This window comes from Coccinella septempunctata, chromosome 5 (genome assembly GCF_907165205.1).
Source record: "Coccinella septempunctata chromosome 5, icCocSept1.1, whole genome shotgun sequence".
Classification (NCBI taxonomy): Eukaryota; Metazoa; Arthropoda; class Insecta; order Coleoptera; family Coccinellidae; genus Coccinella; species Coccinella septempunctata.
The window spans coordinates 24811588-24832345 of NC_058193.1; the positions used below are offsets into that span (position 1 = coordinate 24811588).

General features: G+C 34.9%; 2 protein-coding genes across 2 annotated transcripts in view; both read left to right on the plus strand.

Moving 5' to 3' along the window:
- Positions 1 to 1119: 1119 nt before the first annotated feature.
- LOC123314284 (laccase-25-like) lies at positions 1120 to 18958 on the plus strand. Its single transcript, XM_044899457.1, has 6 exons — positions 1120 to 1511; positions 5217 to 5316; positions 7074 to 8113; positions 13965 to 14186; positions 18231 to 18449; positions 18668 to 18958. The coding sequence occupies exons 1-6, from the start codon at positions 1382 to 1384 to the stop codon at positions 18817 to 18819; spliced, it is 1863 nt and encodes a 620-aa protein (XP_044755392.1). The 5' UTR covers positions 1120 to 1381; the 3' UTR covers positions 18820 to 18958.
- Positions 18959 to 20447: 1489 nt separating this feature from the next.
- LOC123314317 (sodium- and chloride-dependent GABA transporter 1-like) overlaps positions 20448 to 20758 on the plus strand; it is a 52926-nt gene continuing 52615 nt past the window's right edge. The window contains exon 1 of the mRNA XM_044899504.1: positions 20448 to 20509. Within this exon, the coding sequence (XP_044755439.1) occupies positions 20503 to 20509 (7 nt within the window). The 5' untranslated portion in view covers positions 20448 to 20502. The remainder of the gene's footprint in view (positions 20510 to 20758) is intronic.

Genomic DNA, 20758 nt, shown 5'->3' on the forward strand with positions numbered 1-20758 from the left:
TCAGCCTATTCAACATGATCAAAGATTATCCCAAGGTTACTACGGTGTGATCACAAAAAAATTTACTCGCACTATTATTATCAAATTTTTTCACCCAAATTTGATCGTTCATGGTATAAAAAAATTATACCCAACTATTCCGGCATGTTACGTCAAAAGTTGGCGCAAGTATTCGATACAATAATATTTCCGACTTTACACGGTGAGAAAAAAAAATAGTGCGACTAATTTTTTCTTCTGAGCACATCATTGTAACCTTGGGATAATCTTTGATCACGTTGAATAGGCTGATTCATACTTAATATTGGATTAGAAAAAAACAAACAACAAAACATCAACATTTGTAGCCGATACTGAAAACAATCAATGAGGTGATGATTTCGACGAATTCTACAAAACTATCAATATCTCGAAATCTAAGACACTTTTACTAGAACCAAATTTTGACATTCTGGTCTGAAATGAATTGAGCTATCACCGTGTATCGGATTGACGTCGGTCTTCGGGACACCCTGTATAATTCACTCAGACGATATTTAGGAAGCTGTATCTAAGGGGGGGCTGCTCAAAAAAATATATGAGAGACTCACACTATTGTTTGACGAGGCATTATGCATCCCTCAATTTTTTTTGGAAACTAATCATCTACATATATTTCACAATTGACGTTGATCATAATGATAATGATTAACTGATTAATTCAATTTATTTTCGGAAATATTTACGATTCTTCCATACTTTATTTCTTCGAATTTTTATTCTTAAATGTCACTTCAAGAATTTGTATCATCTTGCGAGAAGAATCATTTCTGAAAAAAATATGCAAATTCGAACAGAGACCTAGACGAAGTATAATGGTGGTTTCATTAAACTTTGGTTGAATAATCAGAAGCTGGATCGAATCCAACAGTAATTTTTCGATTTTTTATCCTCCTGAAAGAATTATCTCCCAGGAAGCCGTTAATATAATCACTTGATTCGTAAAATTGTTCATCGGAAATAACAAGCGAAAAGCATTAATTCGCAGTGAATTGCATCGAACTACTATGGACAAACCCACACTCCTGTAAAAATAAAAATAATCGTATTGAATGGAGGTAACATTTTTACGATTGCATACACTTTCACTAGTGGATATACCTCGCTATACAGCATATTCATTAACTAACGAGTTGTCAGAGAAAGCACGTATATACGTGCGAAGTATTGACTTCGCGCCAAATTGAAATCACTAAAACAAACTCTGGTCAATGTCATTCACAATACACAAGAATTTCAAAACAATTTTCAGTATCACCCATATTCATTTTCATTCAAGAGTTGGATAATTTAGAAACAAAATATGTGTTAGTTGGTTTGGTGTGGTCTCCACAATTCTGACATGTCTGAATCAGGCAAAAGTGTTGTCAAGTTCGAGATGTCGTCTTCAAGTGCCATATTGCCTAGGATACTCATCGTCCTGGGGATGGTTGCAGCTGTAGTGACCATTTTATATTTTACTCCTATGCCAGGTGAGAATTTTGAATCGCTATAAGGATGATGAGATTCAAACAATATCTGCAGCTGCAGCAGAATCGATATGTTCTTTAGGAATTCAGAACAAGTTGTGTTGAAGTTAGCTGAAATTGAGAATGTATAAAAAATCGAGAAAGATAATAAATTATTATTTTGGTTAAACACTCTTATGGACTTTTGACTATTCGAATACGAAAGACATTTTTCTAATTGATCAATATTTTCATGGTGCGGTGATTTCCTATCAAAATTCTATCCCATACTTCTATTTGTGGAAAGATTTCGATTATATAAATTGAGTATTTATTTCCAGTCATATATGAATTACCTACTATTGAAGTTTGGGACACTTAGAGCTAGTTACATAATTAATTTTCATTTCAAGTTCCTTCCAAACCTATAAGATTTTTTTTTACAGCCGGTTCCAAAATACCTTTTAAATTCTCTTTAATTGAAGCTTCTTTAAGGTTTTCTTTCAACAGCAGCTGTCACCATCAATTTTAGAGTCCCTTGTAATTTGAAGCTCCTTTAATTGAATAGCGGAAGTTTGAACAAAAGGAACTTTCAAATTGTATGAAACAGATTTCCAATCTTCTTTCAGACCTAGTTATAGTCAGTTCCATAATCAAGTTCTGAAGGTGCTTTATTTTTAAAGCCTAACGTCCAGTTAGTCACTTTATGCTTAAAGCTTCCTTTACCGTCATTTTTACGGCCGGTTTCATGATCAAACCTAAAGTCACTTCAATTTTAAAGCTTTCTTTAACCCTACTAAAAATGACACTAAAGGAAGCTTTAAGCTTAAAGTGACTTTGAATTTGATTATGAAACCGGACGTTAGTAGGGTTGAAGGAAGCTTTAAAATTAAAGGGACTTTAGGTTTGATTATGAAACCGGCCGTAAGTGTCATAATCAAATTTTAGGTCCCTTTAATTTAAAAGATTTCTTTAGTTTCATTCTTAGGACTGATGATATATTTCTTAGAATCGTTCAGATTCGTCCAAGCAGGTAAATATTGCTGATTGGTGGGTTTTGCACTGAATATTGTAAATTTTAAATTGATGTCCTCTGCGATCATTTACGTATAAAGACCCTGTATGATATGTAGATATATCATCAAGTTTTTTACAGGGACAAAAATTATAATTCATTCTCCCTCTCCTTTATTACAAAGGATTATTCTGAGTCCAGGAAAAAGAATTTCACACATATAATATTATATTTTTATACAAGAATTTTCTAGAATATTTTCATAAATCTTTCCCAAAGAGGTTGTTTCAGTTGAGAATTCAGCATTGCAGCCTCAACATTTTTTCGAATTTATGTTATGAAAGCAATAAGTCAAAACATCGAAACATGAAATGTTTTGAAAAATTGAAATCATTATGTTTGATTATTTTGCACCACCCATCTGAAAAATGTATAATAAGCTATGAGTTTTCATACTTCCACTACTAAAAGTGAGCTTATTTCTTTCATGCAGTAGAAAGTATAATTTTGATTAGAGTTGAAGTAATTCATTTTATGTTTTATTAGTCCAACTACTACTACAGTTTCCAAATTTTTTTCAACATTTTAATAATAAATATTCGATATTCGAGCAGTAGTTCAAGGAAAATTTGAAAACAGTTATAATTTTCAACTCCTCAATACTGGATATTCAGATTTTTTTTATTATGAAATAACTAAATATCTGGGATTTGTTTTCATTCCATTTTGTCCATCTGGAGACTCTTCCTGTATGAATATACACTTCTCCTTGTGCGAAACCTTTAACGTTGCATTGTCCAAACATTCACTTGACCTTAAAAAAGATTGAGATCATGTGTGGTTTCATTCAAGCTATTAAATAAAAGAGACCTTCGATCGTATTGGGAATCTCTCTATGAATAGTTTATTAAATCAAGGTCTGCGATGGAAGTAATAATCGATAGAAAACAGTTCCAATCCTCTATTCCGGGTACATGAAGCTCAGAGTTATATAAAAGAACCGGATAAATTGATGAATTGAATTAATAACAAGTTGAGTAGTCATCAGAGTAGTATAATTGCAGCATAGGAATTTGGGTACAGTTTTCCTTGTAGGGATATCAAGAACAATTTTGTATGTGTAGAGACAACACTTGCATTCAGACCGACTCTTCAATATGATTCAGGACTTTGAAATTAAGGGTGAGGGGTGTTGCCATACCTAATTTCGATCTCAGCCCACCCCCAATTATTGGGCGTCTTGATTTTAACTGACGAAAATATTGCTAAATTAGTGTTCAGACTGTCTACAATTTTCTATGCCCGAACGTTGACATGGCTTTGAAAAATTGGAACTTTGTATTTCGTTTCATGAAATTTTGAAAATTTATGAAAAATGAGCCGATGCGACATCGATTTAAATTATTGCTCGTTTTGTAGTTGCCAACCGTTTGTTTGTTTGTGTTAGATATATAGAGATATGAGATATCAATTTTAGAATACCAAATGACAATACAAGGCAGAAAAAATTTTGAAAATCCTTTATCATGACAAAATCTGAAAGCAAATAAAAGCCAAAGAACACAGGAGCTTTTACTATTATTCGAAATGACGTACATTGTCCATTAATGTGAGCAATAAGCTGCTTTTCCTAAAAGTAATCCTTTGGAATTTCGGACTTCCGGTAAATTTGGAAAAAAGTCCTGTTTGATGTTATGAAAACCCACGAACTATTCGTTATTAGAAACTGGCGCATCCAGAATGGGGCTCATTGTTTGATAATATGCCTAGGATGTACCACCTCTTCAAAAATGCAGCATGTGATGCAGCTTGGGTATTGTGAGAGACAAACCGAAGTTTGAGGCCCTAATTGAATTTGAATGGATAATTTTGAAAGCTTTAGGTCTGTGGTGCTACATCTCATTTTGCATATGGAACATCGTCTTTATAGTTACCAAAGTTCCTTGGCTAGTTAGTATATGGAGTTGTTTTTGTGGCTACTACGACAGTTTAGAACCTGATGCATGGGTGACCCCTCTGCTATCAGTTATAACAAGCGAATTAATTTGTATGATGTTGAATTACTTCCATCGATATTGGGATGAAAAAAAGTTAAATTTCATTTATAATTCTCAACTAGGTGATTAGAGATAAATGGCAATTTGGAAACAACATTCATTCTAGTTTTATTTCCTCAGCAGTGGAAGACTTATTGTACCTATTTACATCAAATTGATAAATAAACCGACCATCCTCTAGTTGAATAACCGTAAATTTCTCTTAGGTACAAAGAAAGCAGGGTCTGTACTGACAATATTATTCAACATTGATTGGAGTGAAAGTTCTTGCCTCCATCGATTACTTAACATTCGCAAAGAGAATTTTCATCGAACTCTTGTCGATACTTTTAAGTTTGTCTACCTGTATATCTCATTCGAGTCGAGTTCCTGAGAAAGTGATTACTTTCATACCCGGCAATCAACAAAAGGACGTCGGTATGAGAGTAATGACAATAATTGTACTTTTATAATGACTTGGAATAATGGAATAATTTATCTAAATCAAATATCCATGCAACTCAGATTCTTATGCGTGTTAACAACCTCTCATTTACCTCTATCAATTAGATAATTTTATAATTAGCTACTGGCTGAAAAAAGAAAGACTTATTTATTATTAAGGGCTTCAATGATATTTAGGTTTGAAAGATGTTGAAATTTATTATTTTTTTTCAGACCATACCTTCAAAAGCTGCGATCGACCTTGTCATGCATTAGATTGGCCAATGATTTGTAGGATACAATTGACGATCGAAATGTACCAAACAATGAGCGGGTAGGTAGATAATCTCAGATCAAGTTTGAATATTATAGGCGATAATTTCTTGTCTAGTGGACATAATTGGTGTTCAATTCATTTATTCATTTTTCATAATGATAAGAAATTTATCTCATACCAAAATTGAAAGATTTTTGAACAATGAGATATACAGGGTGAGTCTTTGACTCGTACAAATATTTCAATACTAGATTCTTGAGGTCAAAAGAAACACATTTTCCTTTACCATTTCTTACGAATCGGATCGATTTGAAAGATACAGGCTGTTGAAAATCCACGAAAAATGTTTTTTCATATCTCACAAACAGTTTTATCGAATGAATTTCGAAATATAGCTATTTATTTATTTGATGCATCTTTTTGGAACATAAGATATCACCCACGTGTTCCAGTTTTCTCATTATGACCATTACTACCATAAAAATACCAAAAATTCAAGAAAACAAACTCTTGGAACAATTTGGACGCTATAAAATGAATATTTGAACGTTTTATAAAATAAAAGTATTTCTCCTATAATGCGACGTTTTCGGGTAATTTGATGTTCAAACATAAAAATATCTGTGGAATTCGAAAAATTGAGTACTTTGACTGAATGCAACTCTTTTTAAAAGATCCACAGATGTGTAGTGTAATAGATTAGGCTAGTTATTTTGAAGGTAATTTTGTTTTTTCAGGGGTGTCATAGCTCATTATGAAATCTTAAAATGATCTTTTTATCAGGGCCGAATCGGAAAAACTAGTGTGGGAAAAAAGTGTTTCTTTTGACCTCAAGAATCTACTGTAAAAATATTTGTAAGAGTCAAAGACTCACCCTGTATACTAAAATAAATTGTGACAGAAAAACGCTGAGAGTCGAGGAATAAACGTGTAAGTACCCTAACAAATTAATGCCCACACCTATGTATCTATGTGTATAGCAGTAGTGAATTTCACCTGACATTCTGAACACGAACCAATTTATTCATATTCAATATGGAACCATAAACCAGTTATACGAATTATATCTTGCAAATTTCGTGATTCGATTGCAAATAAAAAAGTACAATATTTCAAACTAAATGTAATAAATTATTTTTGTTCAAAATGTTTTTACGAAAGTTGTACTGATTAAGATACAGAGATAGAGTGGATTACACTGTATAGTACCTAAAAAGTATAAAAACGGTCCTTTTTGAACTAAACGCATTCATACTGCAAGAAGTATGGATCTTTTAATCTTTCTTAGGATGTTTTTAAAAATGAGTATTCAGCCGAAGGTAATACTTTTTGAAATAAATTTCCTATACAAAATTTTTGAGATGAGCAAGTTGGAAAAATCATCGATAATTCAGATCCTAATACGATCCTTGATCATGTGTGATCTGAATCGAAAAAAATAGCCGTTTCTTTGTAGTTTGGGCGATTTTTTATGGAATGTTCTTCTCCCTGACACAAAAAAAAAATACCTTGGAAAACACCAGTAGGTACAAAAAAGTTTGAAATCTTAACAATTAAAGGGGTCTGAATTATTACCAAAAATTCTTTGTTGTTGTCACTATTAATCGGATGTCTGCACAGTTTGAGGAAAAAATTGGATGCGAATACTGTAGCAATAGTATCGCTTTTACTACGATTTCTCAAAAGCCTTATAGCTCCGCCATCTGATTCATTTTGACTTCGAATTTTATTTTCTGTCGAAAACTCACCTTAGTATAAACCTTGTAAAAACGTTTAGCCATATTTAGAAAATATTGCATGCAATCCATTTCTAGAGTATGCAAAGATTGCCCTAAGAACACCACCGACTGCTACAATGAATTCTGCGCAAGTGCTGATGGTCAAGTCAGGGGAATCATGACAGCCAACCGTCAAATTCCAGGTCCCCCAATCCACGTCTGCCACAACGACATAATGGTTATCGACGTAATAAACAAAATTCCTGGCCACAATCTTGCGATGCACTGGAGAGGACAGCCCCAGAATGAAGCCCCGTTCATGGACGGAGTCCCTATGATCACCCAATGTCCCATCCTCGGTTACACCAATTTTCAATACAGATTCAGAGCTTCTGCTCCCGGAACTCATTTCTACCACGCTTTTGCCGATTCAGACAGAGCAGATGGTCTCTTTGGGGCTTTCATCGTCAGACAATCGGACAAAATAGAAGCCCATCGTAAGCTTTACGATGAAGACCTGAAAGAACACGTTATAATGTTATCGGAGTGGACTCGGGACCTAGTTTCAGAGTTCTCAGAATTCGAAAATGTGCCCAAATCGATCTTGATCAACGGAAAAACTGGTTCGGAGTCCGGACCTGGCATGTCGGTGTTCAACGTGAAGAAGGGGAGGAGATACAGGTTCAGGCTGGCCTACACCAGTGGTAATTTCGGATGTCCTATGGTCCTCACCATACAGGAACATCTATTGAAAGTGATTGCCTTGGATGGTAAATCCATAAAACCGTACGAAGTCAGCTCAGTGACTTTGAATAAAGGCGAAAGATTGGATTTCGTCCTGAAAACAGATCAAGACGAGGGCAAATACGAGATGTTAGTTACTTCAGATTGTCAGGGATACAAGGTGAAGGGTTCGGCGGTTTTGAACTACGAAGTATCACTGGAGGCTGTCCAGGCGAGGGTAAGAAATTCCAGACCGAATCCTAGGAATTTCGACACGGCTTCTTGTGCGAGTGAGATTGGCAAAGTTTGCACGACCGATGTCGCAGCTTTAGATAAGATGCCCGAGGAGTTACGAGAAGTTAATAGGAGGATCTATCTGAATTTTGACTACGTAAGGGCTGATGATAGAGAAGGTGAGTTTTTTGTACTATGATTGCTTAATTCGGTATGGGAACGAATGTTTTTGAACCCAATAAAAAATTTGCTTTCTTGGAGGTTGTCTCGACACTTTTGTGTTTCAAATACAGGATATCCAAAAATTAAATGGTATATTCTACGTCGAAAAATTAAACAATTGCTTATTATAAACTTTTATCTGGAAAGGCTCTGTTTTTGGAATGTATGCCGTTGAAGTGAATTCTTTAAAAATATTATTTCACATTTTTTTGGTAACTGTTGGAGGAAAGTACGTGACAACTTGTACATTCCTCACATTTGTTGATTTCTTGTATCAAAATGAATCGTTTTTGATTAAAAGATTTTGATTGTGAATTCTTCCATTAGCTTGTTCGAAGTCGATCTGTTCTATGTTGCAATTTACGAGGATATATTGAAAAATTCTTAGGCCTGCCGCAGACATGCAACTTTTCAGTTGCGCAACAGTTTGATTGCAAGCGGTTCGAGGGCGCACACAAAGGCAATCGCTGCAACTTTTCAGTTGCATTTCTGCGCGGCCCCATATAAATTCATTGTGCTCAATTCTGCAACTAAACAGTTGCAAAACTGAAAAGTTGCATGTCTGCGGCAGGCCTTAGACTACTATAACAAAAATTCAATGTCAAAATATTTCATTACTCAACATATTCTCCTCTTAACTGGATACATTCATTACAGCGAATTTGCAACGTCTCTAGACCTTTAAAAAAAATGTTTCTTCTTGCTCGGCAAACTAGAACTCCACAGCTTTTATTACCTCCTCGTTGGAAGAAAATTTACGACCTTTTAAACTTTTTTTCAGTTGAGGAAAGAGATGATAGTCGGATGGAGCCAAATCTGGTGAATAAGGGGGGTGTTCTAGTAATTCAAACCTAAATCACGAATTTTTTGCATGACAACATGAGATTCGTGTGCTGGGGCGTTGTCCTGCAAAAACAAAACACCTTTGGATAGCTTTCCGCTTCTTTTCTCTTTAATTTTTTCCCTTAGAGTGGTCAGTAATGTCGAATAGTAATCTCCGGTTATTGTTCTACCCTTATCCAAAAAATCAATCATGATTACTCTATGGCAATCCCAAAAAACTGAAGCGAAAACTTCTTAGGTCTTGGAAAACCAGAGTGTCGCCATTCATCGATTGTTGCTTTGTTTCTGGATCGTAGAAATGTACCCAAGTCTCATCCATTGTAATAATTCGGTTTAAGAAGTCTACATCGTTTTCAAATCGAGAACAGATTTTGGTTAACATTCAAACATTTGGGGATCCATTTTGCAGCAATTTTTCTCATGTCCAAATTGACGTGAACTATATGATGATGAACGCGTTCATATGGAATATTCAGTGCCTCAGATATCCGATTTAGCTCAATTCGACGGTCTGATAAAATCATGTCATGAACTGCATCGATATTTTCGGGGACTGACACAGAAACTGGCCTTCCCGATCGGTCATCATCTTTAATTGAAAATTCACCTCTTTTGAAGCTTGCAGTCCAATTTTTCTCCGTCGCATACGAAGGAATTGATCATCAAGGGTATTAAGCATATCTTCTTAAATCTGCTTACCTCTTAACTCTTTTAAATACAGGTACTTGATGATGGCTCGATACTACCAATTTTTCGATTTTCATAATTTCGGTGGACATCTTCTTTATTGCGTAGCTCTGGTTTACTTTTTTGACCTCAAACTTCACCCTGACACTTTTCTAATAAGTTATTATTCGTTGCTATGGTAACGCAAAATTTTTTTTATGCATGGAACTGGACTAGGCTAACTAGATATCAATACATCCTCGTAGACATGTCGTATAATCTCATGAAATTGTGAATGAACATTCTTAACTATCTTGAGAACACCCGTTCTTCTTGAACCGTTAATCCCTTTACTGTGTACCTATTTTATTTTCGAGTTCAAACCTGCTAGTGTTCATAATTTTAAATTCATTTCTGTTTGGCTTGTACTCGAAAACTCCCGAATGTGCTCAACTGTTGCGTGTTCTTCATTTTCCTTGAAGGTTGATTTATTTTTTCATCACTTTGTTGCGTTATTAGTGTGTTATTTTCTCGAAAGCGTCTTGGCTGTTGTGAGTTGTAAATTCATTTAATTTTCTTGTCTAACAATTTTGAATACACATACTGAATGATGACAACGAAAATGGACTAGTGTACTTCTTTTAGGACGCTAGACTTTCTTCTAAGAATTGAATCAATTAGTTTTTGGTGTTTTGTTAACTCCGTTTTGGTACATCCTGTACAATGAACGAATTACGTTCCAAATTGCATGGGTTTATGACACAATATACATTACAATAATACCTTACTTCCACACAACAAAAGTTGATCAGCCCATTCTACCAGTCGTAATTGGCGCTGTGTTAGTGAACCATCCCTCATGATGGACATCTCCAAGCAATTCTTCCATTTTCATTCGACTGAATTCACAGTGTTAGCTTAGTGGAATTGCTATTTAATTGGCTTCATGTAAATGGCCAATTAGTAAAACATTACACGATAAAGTAACGCTCCCTTCTTTTTGAATGTCATCGTCAAAAGGGTGCATGTTTTTTGCAATACTGCTCGAGCTGCGAAACTGTAAAAAAATTAAAGAAAAATTCGAAACAATTGTTTGCCTGATAATTGTAAAATACACGACAAAAGCTCTTAATTGTCGTTTACAAAAACTGAACAATCCAACAGGCACTTCTGCCTGTTTGCATCTCCACATGAGATGAGGACTCTATAAGCCTGCGATGTAAGTTGACCCAAAAAGTTCTCGTAGAATATGCAGAGTTAAGAGAGTGCACAAATTAGACCCTTGTTCTAGAAGCCTCGGTGGTAATTAATTAATCAATTAGAGGTGTTGTTACATACTTCAATCCAGGCTGAGACTTTTTGAAAACTTGTTAGAGCATTACTCGTACAGGTTGGCTTTATTAAGTAATGGAGAAATGCGGGTCACTTTCTCATGGTTTTTTCTAATTATCATATAGTGGGTCTTTTGTGTATGGATTAAATCTAGAGGTTTATCATTCGAATGAATATTGCTTTGATTAAATTACAGTGTTATTTTTGAAAGTCACAAAACTATCTCTTTGTTTGTCTTGAATACGTCCCTAACTTCTTTATTGTTGAATCTTATTTGAAAGTATGCTCAAATAGGTTTTTGCAGCCAAGAAATATAGATATACGTTATTCAAGACAAAACACAAAACTGTATGGTTTTATGTTTTGTCTTGAATACAACGCTAACATACCTACTATATGATCTATTTTGGATGGAAGTTATCGAAATCGAATGACAATATCATGACACACATGTAATTCTCGAGAAACGAATATTGGATAGCTGAAAACTTCGAATAAACCATTGCAGAAGGCAAGGATTATAAACCTTTAATCCTTGAGTAGTAGGTACTCCCAGAACCCAAATTCGGTAAAAATCTCTTCATGGCCTTAATAGAAAACGAATAATTTCCTCATATAATCTCAAAAATGAATTGAACTTTCGAATTCGATATGTGAATTTCATTAAAATTTCGATTTACATGGGTGAAAACTTTTTTAAATGCTAGATTAACGCCTTCGAATTGAGCAACAGGTATGCAGTGTTTCAATACTCAATGAACATTATTTGACCCATTTGTTTAATAATTCATTAACATTATCATAACTGCTGCTGGGATAATTGAGATTGTTCTACAACGACATGCGCTAAACGAAAAACAATCAATATAATCAAGCCGTGACATAACTAATGTTAAAGCCACTTTCTCCCAGGATATGGTACAACAGTACAGAGGTATTGTAATAAGTATACCTATCTACATTATGCATTATATAATAATATCATTGACCACCCTCCTGAATGACACGAGGAAAATAATCCTCAATTCTATTCTGATAGAAGCTTTGAATACACTGCGCAAAAAAATTAACGCACATTCTGAAAATCTCAATTTTAATGAAAGTTAACTCTACATTGACTTTATAACTTATTTTTTATGTTCTCTCGGAAAGGTTTTGAACGAAACAAGACACATTAAATGGAAGAAAAATTCAGGATTTCACCGAATCTTATGTGAAAGAAGAGAAATGAACAATTTTCAAAATACTGAAATTCTTATAACTGATTTAATACTTGGTATTTCCACCCCTTGCGTTAATTACAGCTCGGCAACGACGGTTCATACTCAAAATGAGTGATCTTAAAATGTTCTGATCTAATCCTTTCCAGATTTCTCCGAGTTGGATTCCTAAGTCATTAAGAGTAGCTGGATGATTTTCTGAACTTCTCAGCCTTCTATTGAGGTTGTGCCAAACCTGCTCAATCGGATTGAAATATGGACTTCTTGCTGGCCATTCCATTCGAGAGACTTCAACCTCTTCAAGGTACTCCTGAACGATGCGCGCACGATGGGGTCTGGCATTATCGTCCATAAAAATGAAATTTTCACCAATGTATGGGGCAAATGGCACTACATGCTCTTCAAGAATGTTCCTTATATACTTATCAGCATTCATAGCTCCATTATCAACGACCACTCGGTCTGTGCGAGCAGTCAAAGATATTCCACCCCATACCATAATCGATCCTCCCCCGAAACCAGTAGTATTCAGGAAATTGCACTGAGCATATCTTTCATGTGGACGTCTGTATACAAGGCAACGTGGATCACAATGGTAGAGGCAGAATCTAGACTCATCTGTGAAGAGAACTCTTTCCCAATCGGCCTCTTCCCAATGGATATGCTCTCTCGCAAAATCCAAACGCGCCCTTCGATGGGCTGGGGTAAGAGCTGGGCCTCTTGCCGCAACACGAGGCCTTAAATCATATTCTCTGAGGCAATTTCTTATTGTCTGAGTGCTAATTTGCACCTCATGAGTTTGCTCAAGCTGAATTTGAAGGAGGCGAGCGGTTGCAAACCGTTGTCTCAACGAAGAAACTCTCAAGTAACGTTCTTGAATGGCAGTTGTTACCCGTGGTCTACCCTGTCCTGGTCTTCGGACATTCATACCTGTCTCCCTGAATCGCTGCAACATTCTGGACACACTTGTATGGGAAACTCCAAACCTTTCTGCAATTCTTGTGTATGTCCACCCTTCTTCTCGCAAAACTACCGCTTGGGCACATTCCTCTTGAGTCAAATTGCGTGTTTCGCGTTGCATAGCGATCGAGTGTAGAAAATCAAACGAAAGAAAAACTATTGATCACTAGAATTGATCGAGAACAACTGATTTTAGAATGGAGCCAATACATTCAAAATCTGATAATATCATCTTATTCCTGCTGGGAAAAAACATCTGTATCGAAGAAAACCGTTGAAAGTGGATAAAATTTGCATGCATAATTCTGATAAAAATAATTATCATTGAGAACACCTTCAGTTGTAGAATAAATTTGAGATTTCCATAATGTGCGTTAATTTTTTTGCGCAGTGTACATGGGTGAAAACTTTTTGAATTGCTAGATTAACGCCTTCGAATTGAACAACAGGTCGCAGTGTTTCAATACTCAATGAACATATTTGACGCATTTGTTTAATAATTCATTAACATTATCATAACTGCTGCTGGGATAATTGAGATTGTTCTACAACGACATGCGCTAAACGCAAAACAATCAATATAATCAAGCCGTGACATAACTAATGTTAAAGCCACTTTCTCCCAGGATATGGTACAACAGTACAGAGGTATTGTAATAAGTACCTATCTACATTATGCATTATATAATAATATCATTGACCATCCTCCTGAATGACACGAGGAAAATGATCCTCAATTCTATTCTGATAGAAGCTTTAAATATTATATCGTTGTTAACTTTTACAGACTCTTACGTAGAATGGAAAACCAGAAAATATAGGGTAAACAACATCTCTTTCACATTCCCATCGTCCCCGATCTTAACGCAACCGGAAGATGTTCCCATTTCTTCGACATGCAACGAACTCAAGATTCCAAAGAAGTGCCAAGGACTCGAAACTTGTGAATGTGTTCATGTTGAACACATCCCACTGGGAGCAAAAGTGGAGCTTGTTTTGTTGAATTCAGGTAATGACTTCCACTATCTACATAGTTTCATCGAATAATATCGTTGCGGAAAATTGAGAAACGAATATTGGGATATTCCAGATCACAGTGGAAACAACAGTAATTTCATTATTCGAATGAAGAAACTGATTTTAATTAAGATGAGGGTTTAACTATACAAGTGCCGGCGATCACGATAGCTTCCTCAGGTGATAATAGGTAATACCTGGTAATATAAGATGAATTCAATTAATAATGCAGTACATTTCAAACAAAAGTTTATCATTATATTAATATTACATATTTATTGAAATAAAATAATTCGTAGTACTCTTTCGCATCAACCTACTCAAAAGTGGAAGAAAAAACATTTCGGAATAATCTTTCAACATTTTAACTACAATTATGTTTTGCTGTAGTACAAAATTTTATCATTGAAAATATCGAATCGATCGACTGCACATAAAAACTATGAGACATTTCGTCAATCTGGTCGCCTTTTTTCTGAAGTTTGGAATGCTTCATGAATGTTCTTATTATGAAATGAAGTCAGTTTATCAACGGCTTCGATTTGAAACGAGTTTTCTGAAAATGCCAAGACGTAAATCAACAAACGCTGAGGCTAATAGGGCTATCGGAAAGCTACAGGGTGGCCTAACTCAAGTTAATGTAGCGGAAAGGCTCCAAGTCAGCCAAAGTGTGATATCTCGACTTTGGAATAGGTTCAGGGAGACAGGTTCCATATTGGAAAGACCAAGGCTGAGTGGGCGACAAAAAACAACGCCTGCTCAGGATCGTTTCATCACCGTTTCGGCGAGAAGAAACCCCACATCTACGTGTAGAATGCTACGGAATACTCTTCAAAATGCAGATGGGGTCCAAGTTTCCATCAAAACCATCAGACGACGTTTGAGAGAAGTGAATCTAGGTTCTAGACGTCATTTAAGAGGAGTTAACATTAACACGTAGCCATAAGCGTCAAAGACTGGAATGGGCAAGGCAACATATCAATTGGAACGATCAATGGCGTAATGTCCTTTTCACTGATGAATCCAGATATGGACGATTTTCAGATTCTCGAAGAATAAGGATATGGACAATCCCACGCCTACCCCGTAATCGTCGCTATGTCCAAGAAGTCCATACATTCCGAGGGGGTAGTGTTAGGGTATGGGCTGGGATATGTTTCAACGGGCGCACAGATTTACGGTCCTGGGAATATGTCCGCCTTACACTATAGGGAGCATGTCATTGAAAATGTTGTGCCAAATTTTCACGCTGCTATTGGTGAAACTTTTCAATTTCTAGACGATAACGCTAGACCGCACCGTGCAGCCATAGTTGAGAATGCGCGAGAGGAGCTTGGTATTCCACATTTACCAATACCTCCGCACTCACCAGATCTGAATTGCATAGAACATGCATGGGATATGCTCCAAAGAAAATTAGATAATCAGCAAACTACCCCAGAATCCTCAAATGATCTGAGAGAGCTTCTGCCCCGTTTATGGAACCAAATTCCTCAAGAAATGTTCAACAACCTCGTGTGTAAGAAGATGGCAAGCTGTTATTTATGCCCGTGGAGGCCATACATTGTATTGATAGTCTTAAAATGCTTGAATTCTCTGGAAATGAAATTTCGTTATTTCACTTGATTTTTTTTAACCAGCTAAAATTAATTTGCAACTTGAAATCATACTAATATGAATTTTCATCACAAAAATGATATTTTAACTATATTTTTTTGCAATTTAAGTCAATATCCCTAACTCATGTGGAGCAGATTATCTTAAACAAATACCATATTTCATTCCAATGGATGCAGCTGAACAAGGGCGAAAATCTCTATCAAAAATTCAGGCTGTTTTTCTATCCAGAAATGGAAATGGAAAAGAACAATGAAAAGCGCGCTTTTTCCAACATTACAAAGACAAGATATTGTAACCAAACCAGCGGAAATCCGACCCTTCTGGAGTCATTTTTTCCTCAAAGAACAAAACCGGAAGTGGTTTATTTATGAGGGTGTTTAATCCCCGAAGGACGCACAGTTGTTACGTTTGATGATGAATACTGAAGTTAATTGGGATGAATGCACTTGAACGTTAACTTGAACATTTGACTCCTAGGTTTAGCTGGGGCAATTTCTCCTCTACAATGTGGCTCGTTTGTTATTTCGAGCGAAAGGATTATTCGGGTCAGGAGATAATCCGAAATAAGTTATATTTTCGGGGAAATATGGTGGGTTGTTTTGATTTCCCTACGAAATTGTGTTGTGCATTCAAGTTGCTTGAAATCATATATTATTATGCTCCAGAAAAAATATCTGGTAACATATCTGTTATGTTTTCTTGGGATATCTAATAGGAAACTTTGTTATGTATCTATTATTTTTCCGTAACCATTACATGTCTGATACGATATTTGGGATGTGCCTGTGCAGTATATGCAAATTTAACCTACATTTTGTGAATGTCATGTTCCCGCTCCATGATATCAACGTAACATATTTGTAACTTTGTTCTATATTTGCGATGTATCAATTTAAGATCATGAAGGTAGTATGACACTATATTAGCGTTTTAATTACTGTCGATGGCGCTGTAAGACGTAAACAAGTATGGAGGATTGTATGCTATTGACACCGTCTTTTTGATTAGTGGATATGTAATTATTATCATTTACTTTTTTCTGTTGAATAGTGGATTACTGAAAGTGAAGATATTAAACGTAAACGTTTAAATAGTTATTTATGTGTCACAGGGATTTTTCAGTAAAATTGTGAATATTGAAAAACATATAAGTCCTATGAAACATAATAGGCTATGATTTTATTATACAGGGTGCTTTCAAAGGAAAGGCTTTTTTTGAAAGAAGGTAAAAGTCACCAGAATAGGTCATTTCATCACAAATTGTCTGAATAAAATATCCAAGATGGCCTAGAAGTTCGACAAAATTTCTTTAAATTTCAAGTACGGGACTGTGGAAGGTGACTCCGGCATCGAGAAAATAAAACGAAACATCAGTATATTTTAACAATTTATTCCCTCTATTTCAGTACATTCACTATAAATGTTTATGTTTTGTTTTACGAAACATAAACATATGTTTATGTTTTGTTTAATTTTCTCTTGTCTCGCCATATGGCTGAACAATGAATGGTTTATATTATTAGTTGCTTAGTGAAAAAAACGTTATATCGTACGATTAAGGGTTTAGAAAATTGAGGTAATTTATGCAAAGTGCTTTTGTTGACCAAGTGCTATTATTGTTACCCTATTTCTTCCGATCTTTACAATGATTGTTGGAACAAGAAGTAGATTATGATGACCATGACAGATTAGTCAACTCTTGATTAATCTTTTCATGAAATGTATGAAACATATGGAAGTGAAAAGACATGTTCTAATTTTACAGGCAGTTATAAACCAACAGTTACACTTATAAACCCAGCAGTCGACATGATGTAATATATTATTTCTAGTGCTATTGCTTTGCGTACTAATATTTGTAATCCGAAATTTATTAAAAGATATTCTTTTCATTAATAAAAACACACCAATTGAAAACACAAAAAACGAGTTCAATATTAGGTGAAGCAATAGTTTATATTTATTGCCATAAGGTTTCATGTTTCTGTTGAAAAGTTCTCAAGAACAATTCTTTTTATCATATCTCATTAATACATTACAGATAGATCTCATATGGAACAAAAATAATTGCATGATCCATAGTTGCACTATTTATGCTGTCTTCAAAAAGGATATGTGTTCCTTGTTTGAGGCGGACATAAGGATATAGCTTAGCTGCTGTATAAAAAATTTTCTATATTTGTGCTATGAATGCTAATTTAGGTCATAGAACGGTTTAAAAAATTCATAGAGTTTCAAACCTTCATATTCATTAAAATCAAATGTCATCAACAATTCCAGTCATAATAAGATCAAATATGAGAACCTATTATTGCATCTTAAGATCTTATACGTATAAGTAGTATAATCCCTTTACAACTGAACCAAGAAAATTGTTCTACCTGCGAAAAATTTTCTAAGTAAATTTTCTTTTCAGCTGAAGATGACCAAGAACTGATTTTCCATCTACACGGATATCATTTCTATGTGGTTGGATACAGGAATTTCGACTATCCAATTAAAATGGAAGACATAAGGGCTATGGAGGTTAGAAATGAACTGTTTCAAAGAAATCTTTTGTCACCAGTACTCAAGGATACAATTAGAATTCCTAGAAATGGATCTGTTGCTCTACGATTTCTAGCAGACAATCCAGGTGAATATGAAAGAATGAAGGAACAAAAATGTCAATTTGGATCGAAACCACTGAAAATATATATTTCCATGTGTTGAGCAGTAATTTTCTTCATTTATATGAGTCAAAATGAAAAAACACCAATTTTCAAACGAAAAATTTGGTTAGCGAAATGTCGGATTTTTTCGTTTAAAAAAATATCGTTCAAAACTGATAACCCTGATATCATTCATTTTCAGGTTTCTGGATGTTGAGGGACGAACAGTCCAAAGGTTATACAAGAGGAATGGACATAGTATTCCAAGTTGGTTCTTATAGGGAAATGGTTCCAAATCCATCTGGTTTTCCATCTTGCGGAAGCTTTGTTGGTCCAGATTTCTTTCTGATCTGATGAGGTCTCCACATAAACGTGCAATGAGCTTAAGACTGAATATTCTTATCGATTCCTAATCAATTATATAATGTTTTGGCTTGCCAAAATTGGTTGTTATTATTTATATGGTGAATAAATTTTTGAATCCTTGGTTTTATTGGGCGTTCTCTGAAGGAATAATATTATTTCATAGGTAATGGATACGTATGTGAAGTGAAATGAATAACTTTCGCCGATCTTTTTTATTTGACATCAAACCTTTTTCAAAATATCTTTTTCAGTAATTTCAAGTGGAATAATACTTATTTATACAACAAGTGAATATTTATGAATAAACATTTATAACTCACGTGTTGTATACAAAATTTCATCCCCTTTTGATTAGGATTCAAATGATAACACTCTAAAGAGCTTCGGTTCATTGTTGCTCAAGCATTATTCAATCTTCAACCCATAGCAACAAGAGCAAGATGGTGTCATGCTCATGTTATTTATTTCACTGGTAGTTTAAGAGGAAATTATTTTACTGAATGGATAAACGTCAACTTACCTTTATTGCTATGGGTGGAATAATGTCTCCTTTAAACGTAAAAAGGGAATAAAAAATTTAAATATTCCGTGAAATAGGATTCACTGGGAATATACTCTATATTCGTCTGAATTCTCAGACGAAACTAATCAATCTGGAACGGTGAACAATAACCTTACATTGTAATATTCTAATATTCAAGTCTCTTGTAAAGGTTGATTGTTCGGGGATCATACAATCTCTGAGCATTTGGGAGGAACTACCTAATAACAGAAACATAAAACGATAACAGTAAAATTTCGAAGTCGAATTATAGGTATAGGTATACGAAATAAAACCAGTCTAAGAATTGCTTCAAAAAGCTTTTTGATATATCTTCTCGGACAGGTACATCTAAGACTACCCTTGTTTCTTAGGTAAAAACAATATACCATTAAACGAAATAATCTTAAGTTTGTAAATAGGTGGGAGAATAATCAAGAATCCCGAAATGAAAAATCCCATTCATCAGCACAAATAAAATGAGTTAGACACACCAGCATCCATAGTACTAGACATTGTTTTAAGAGTTCATTGGAAGTCTTCTCTTTAGTAGATTAGTCGACAAGTTCCAAGACATAGTTGTTTTCCACCTCTGTTGGGATAATTTTGTGAAAAAATTGAATGGTAACAAACCTCCTAGCTGAAGAATTCATTAGGGTTTTATACAGTACCTACCTACGCAGAAAATCTCCATTACTTCATTCACTGGTATCGCCAAAATGAGAATGATTTCATTCAATAACTAGCTCTATTATACAATAGAATACCTAATCATTTTTTGAAAGAGAAACTCCCGTAATAATGATATTCATGATGTATCGAGTGGTTGAAGAAATATGCAAAGCCAGTCAAGCGTTCAAAAATAGCTGAAACAAGACACAAAAACGTTAACAATTAAATTGAGGGAACCGTTATATACAAGATATGGATACTAGGTGGGATGAATGTGCAAAAAATTGGTACACATCAAGATGATTGGCGTAAATTTCACAATGTTGGTTGGGCTAGTTGCCGATACAAAACGTTAGGATTGTTAGTGATTGGAAAAAATAATTTGCTTGAGAGCATGTACATTAGTTTGCACTCGAACGTGGTGGAATGAAAGAAGTTGCCTATAAAATTGATGGAAAATGTCAAGTAAGTGCAAGTTTTCATCCTTAATCATATTGGTCATCTGTAACTTAATTATATTCATTAAAAATTATAAATACAGTGTACAGAGGGGTGTTACAGATACAAGGAGTGAGTAAAATGTACAAAATAAAAGGAAATTTAATTCAGCTGTTCTTTCATTTATTAATAGCTACCCTGAAAGAAGGGTACCATAACAGGATGCATAAAAAAAATTTCATTCGACTTTTAATTTCTGGCACAAAGGATTAGAGT

Excerpts from the sequence above, each read along its gene's own strand:
- LOC123314284 (XM_044899457.1), top strand. The coding sequence starts at position 1,382 with ATGTCTGAATCAGGCAAAAGTGTTGTCAAGTTCGAGATGTCGTCTTCA. Across the intron at positions 5,317-7,073 it reads ATGTACCAAACAATGAGCGG|AGTATGCAAAGATTGCCCTA; the intron begins GTAGGTAGATAA and ends ATCCATTTCTAG. Across the intron at positions 14,187-18,230 it reads GCTTGTTTTGTTGAATTCAG|CTGAAGATGACCAAGAACTG; the intron begins GTAATGACTTCC and ends TTTTCTTTTCAG.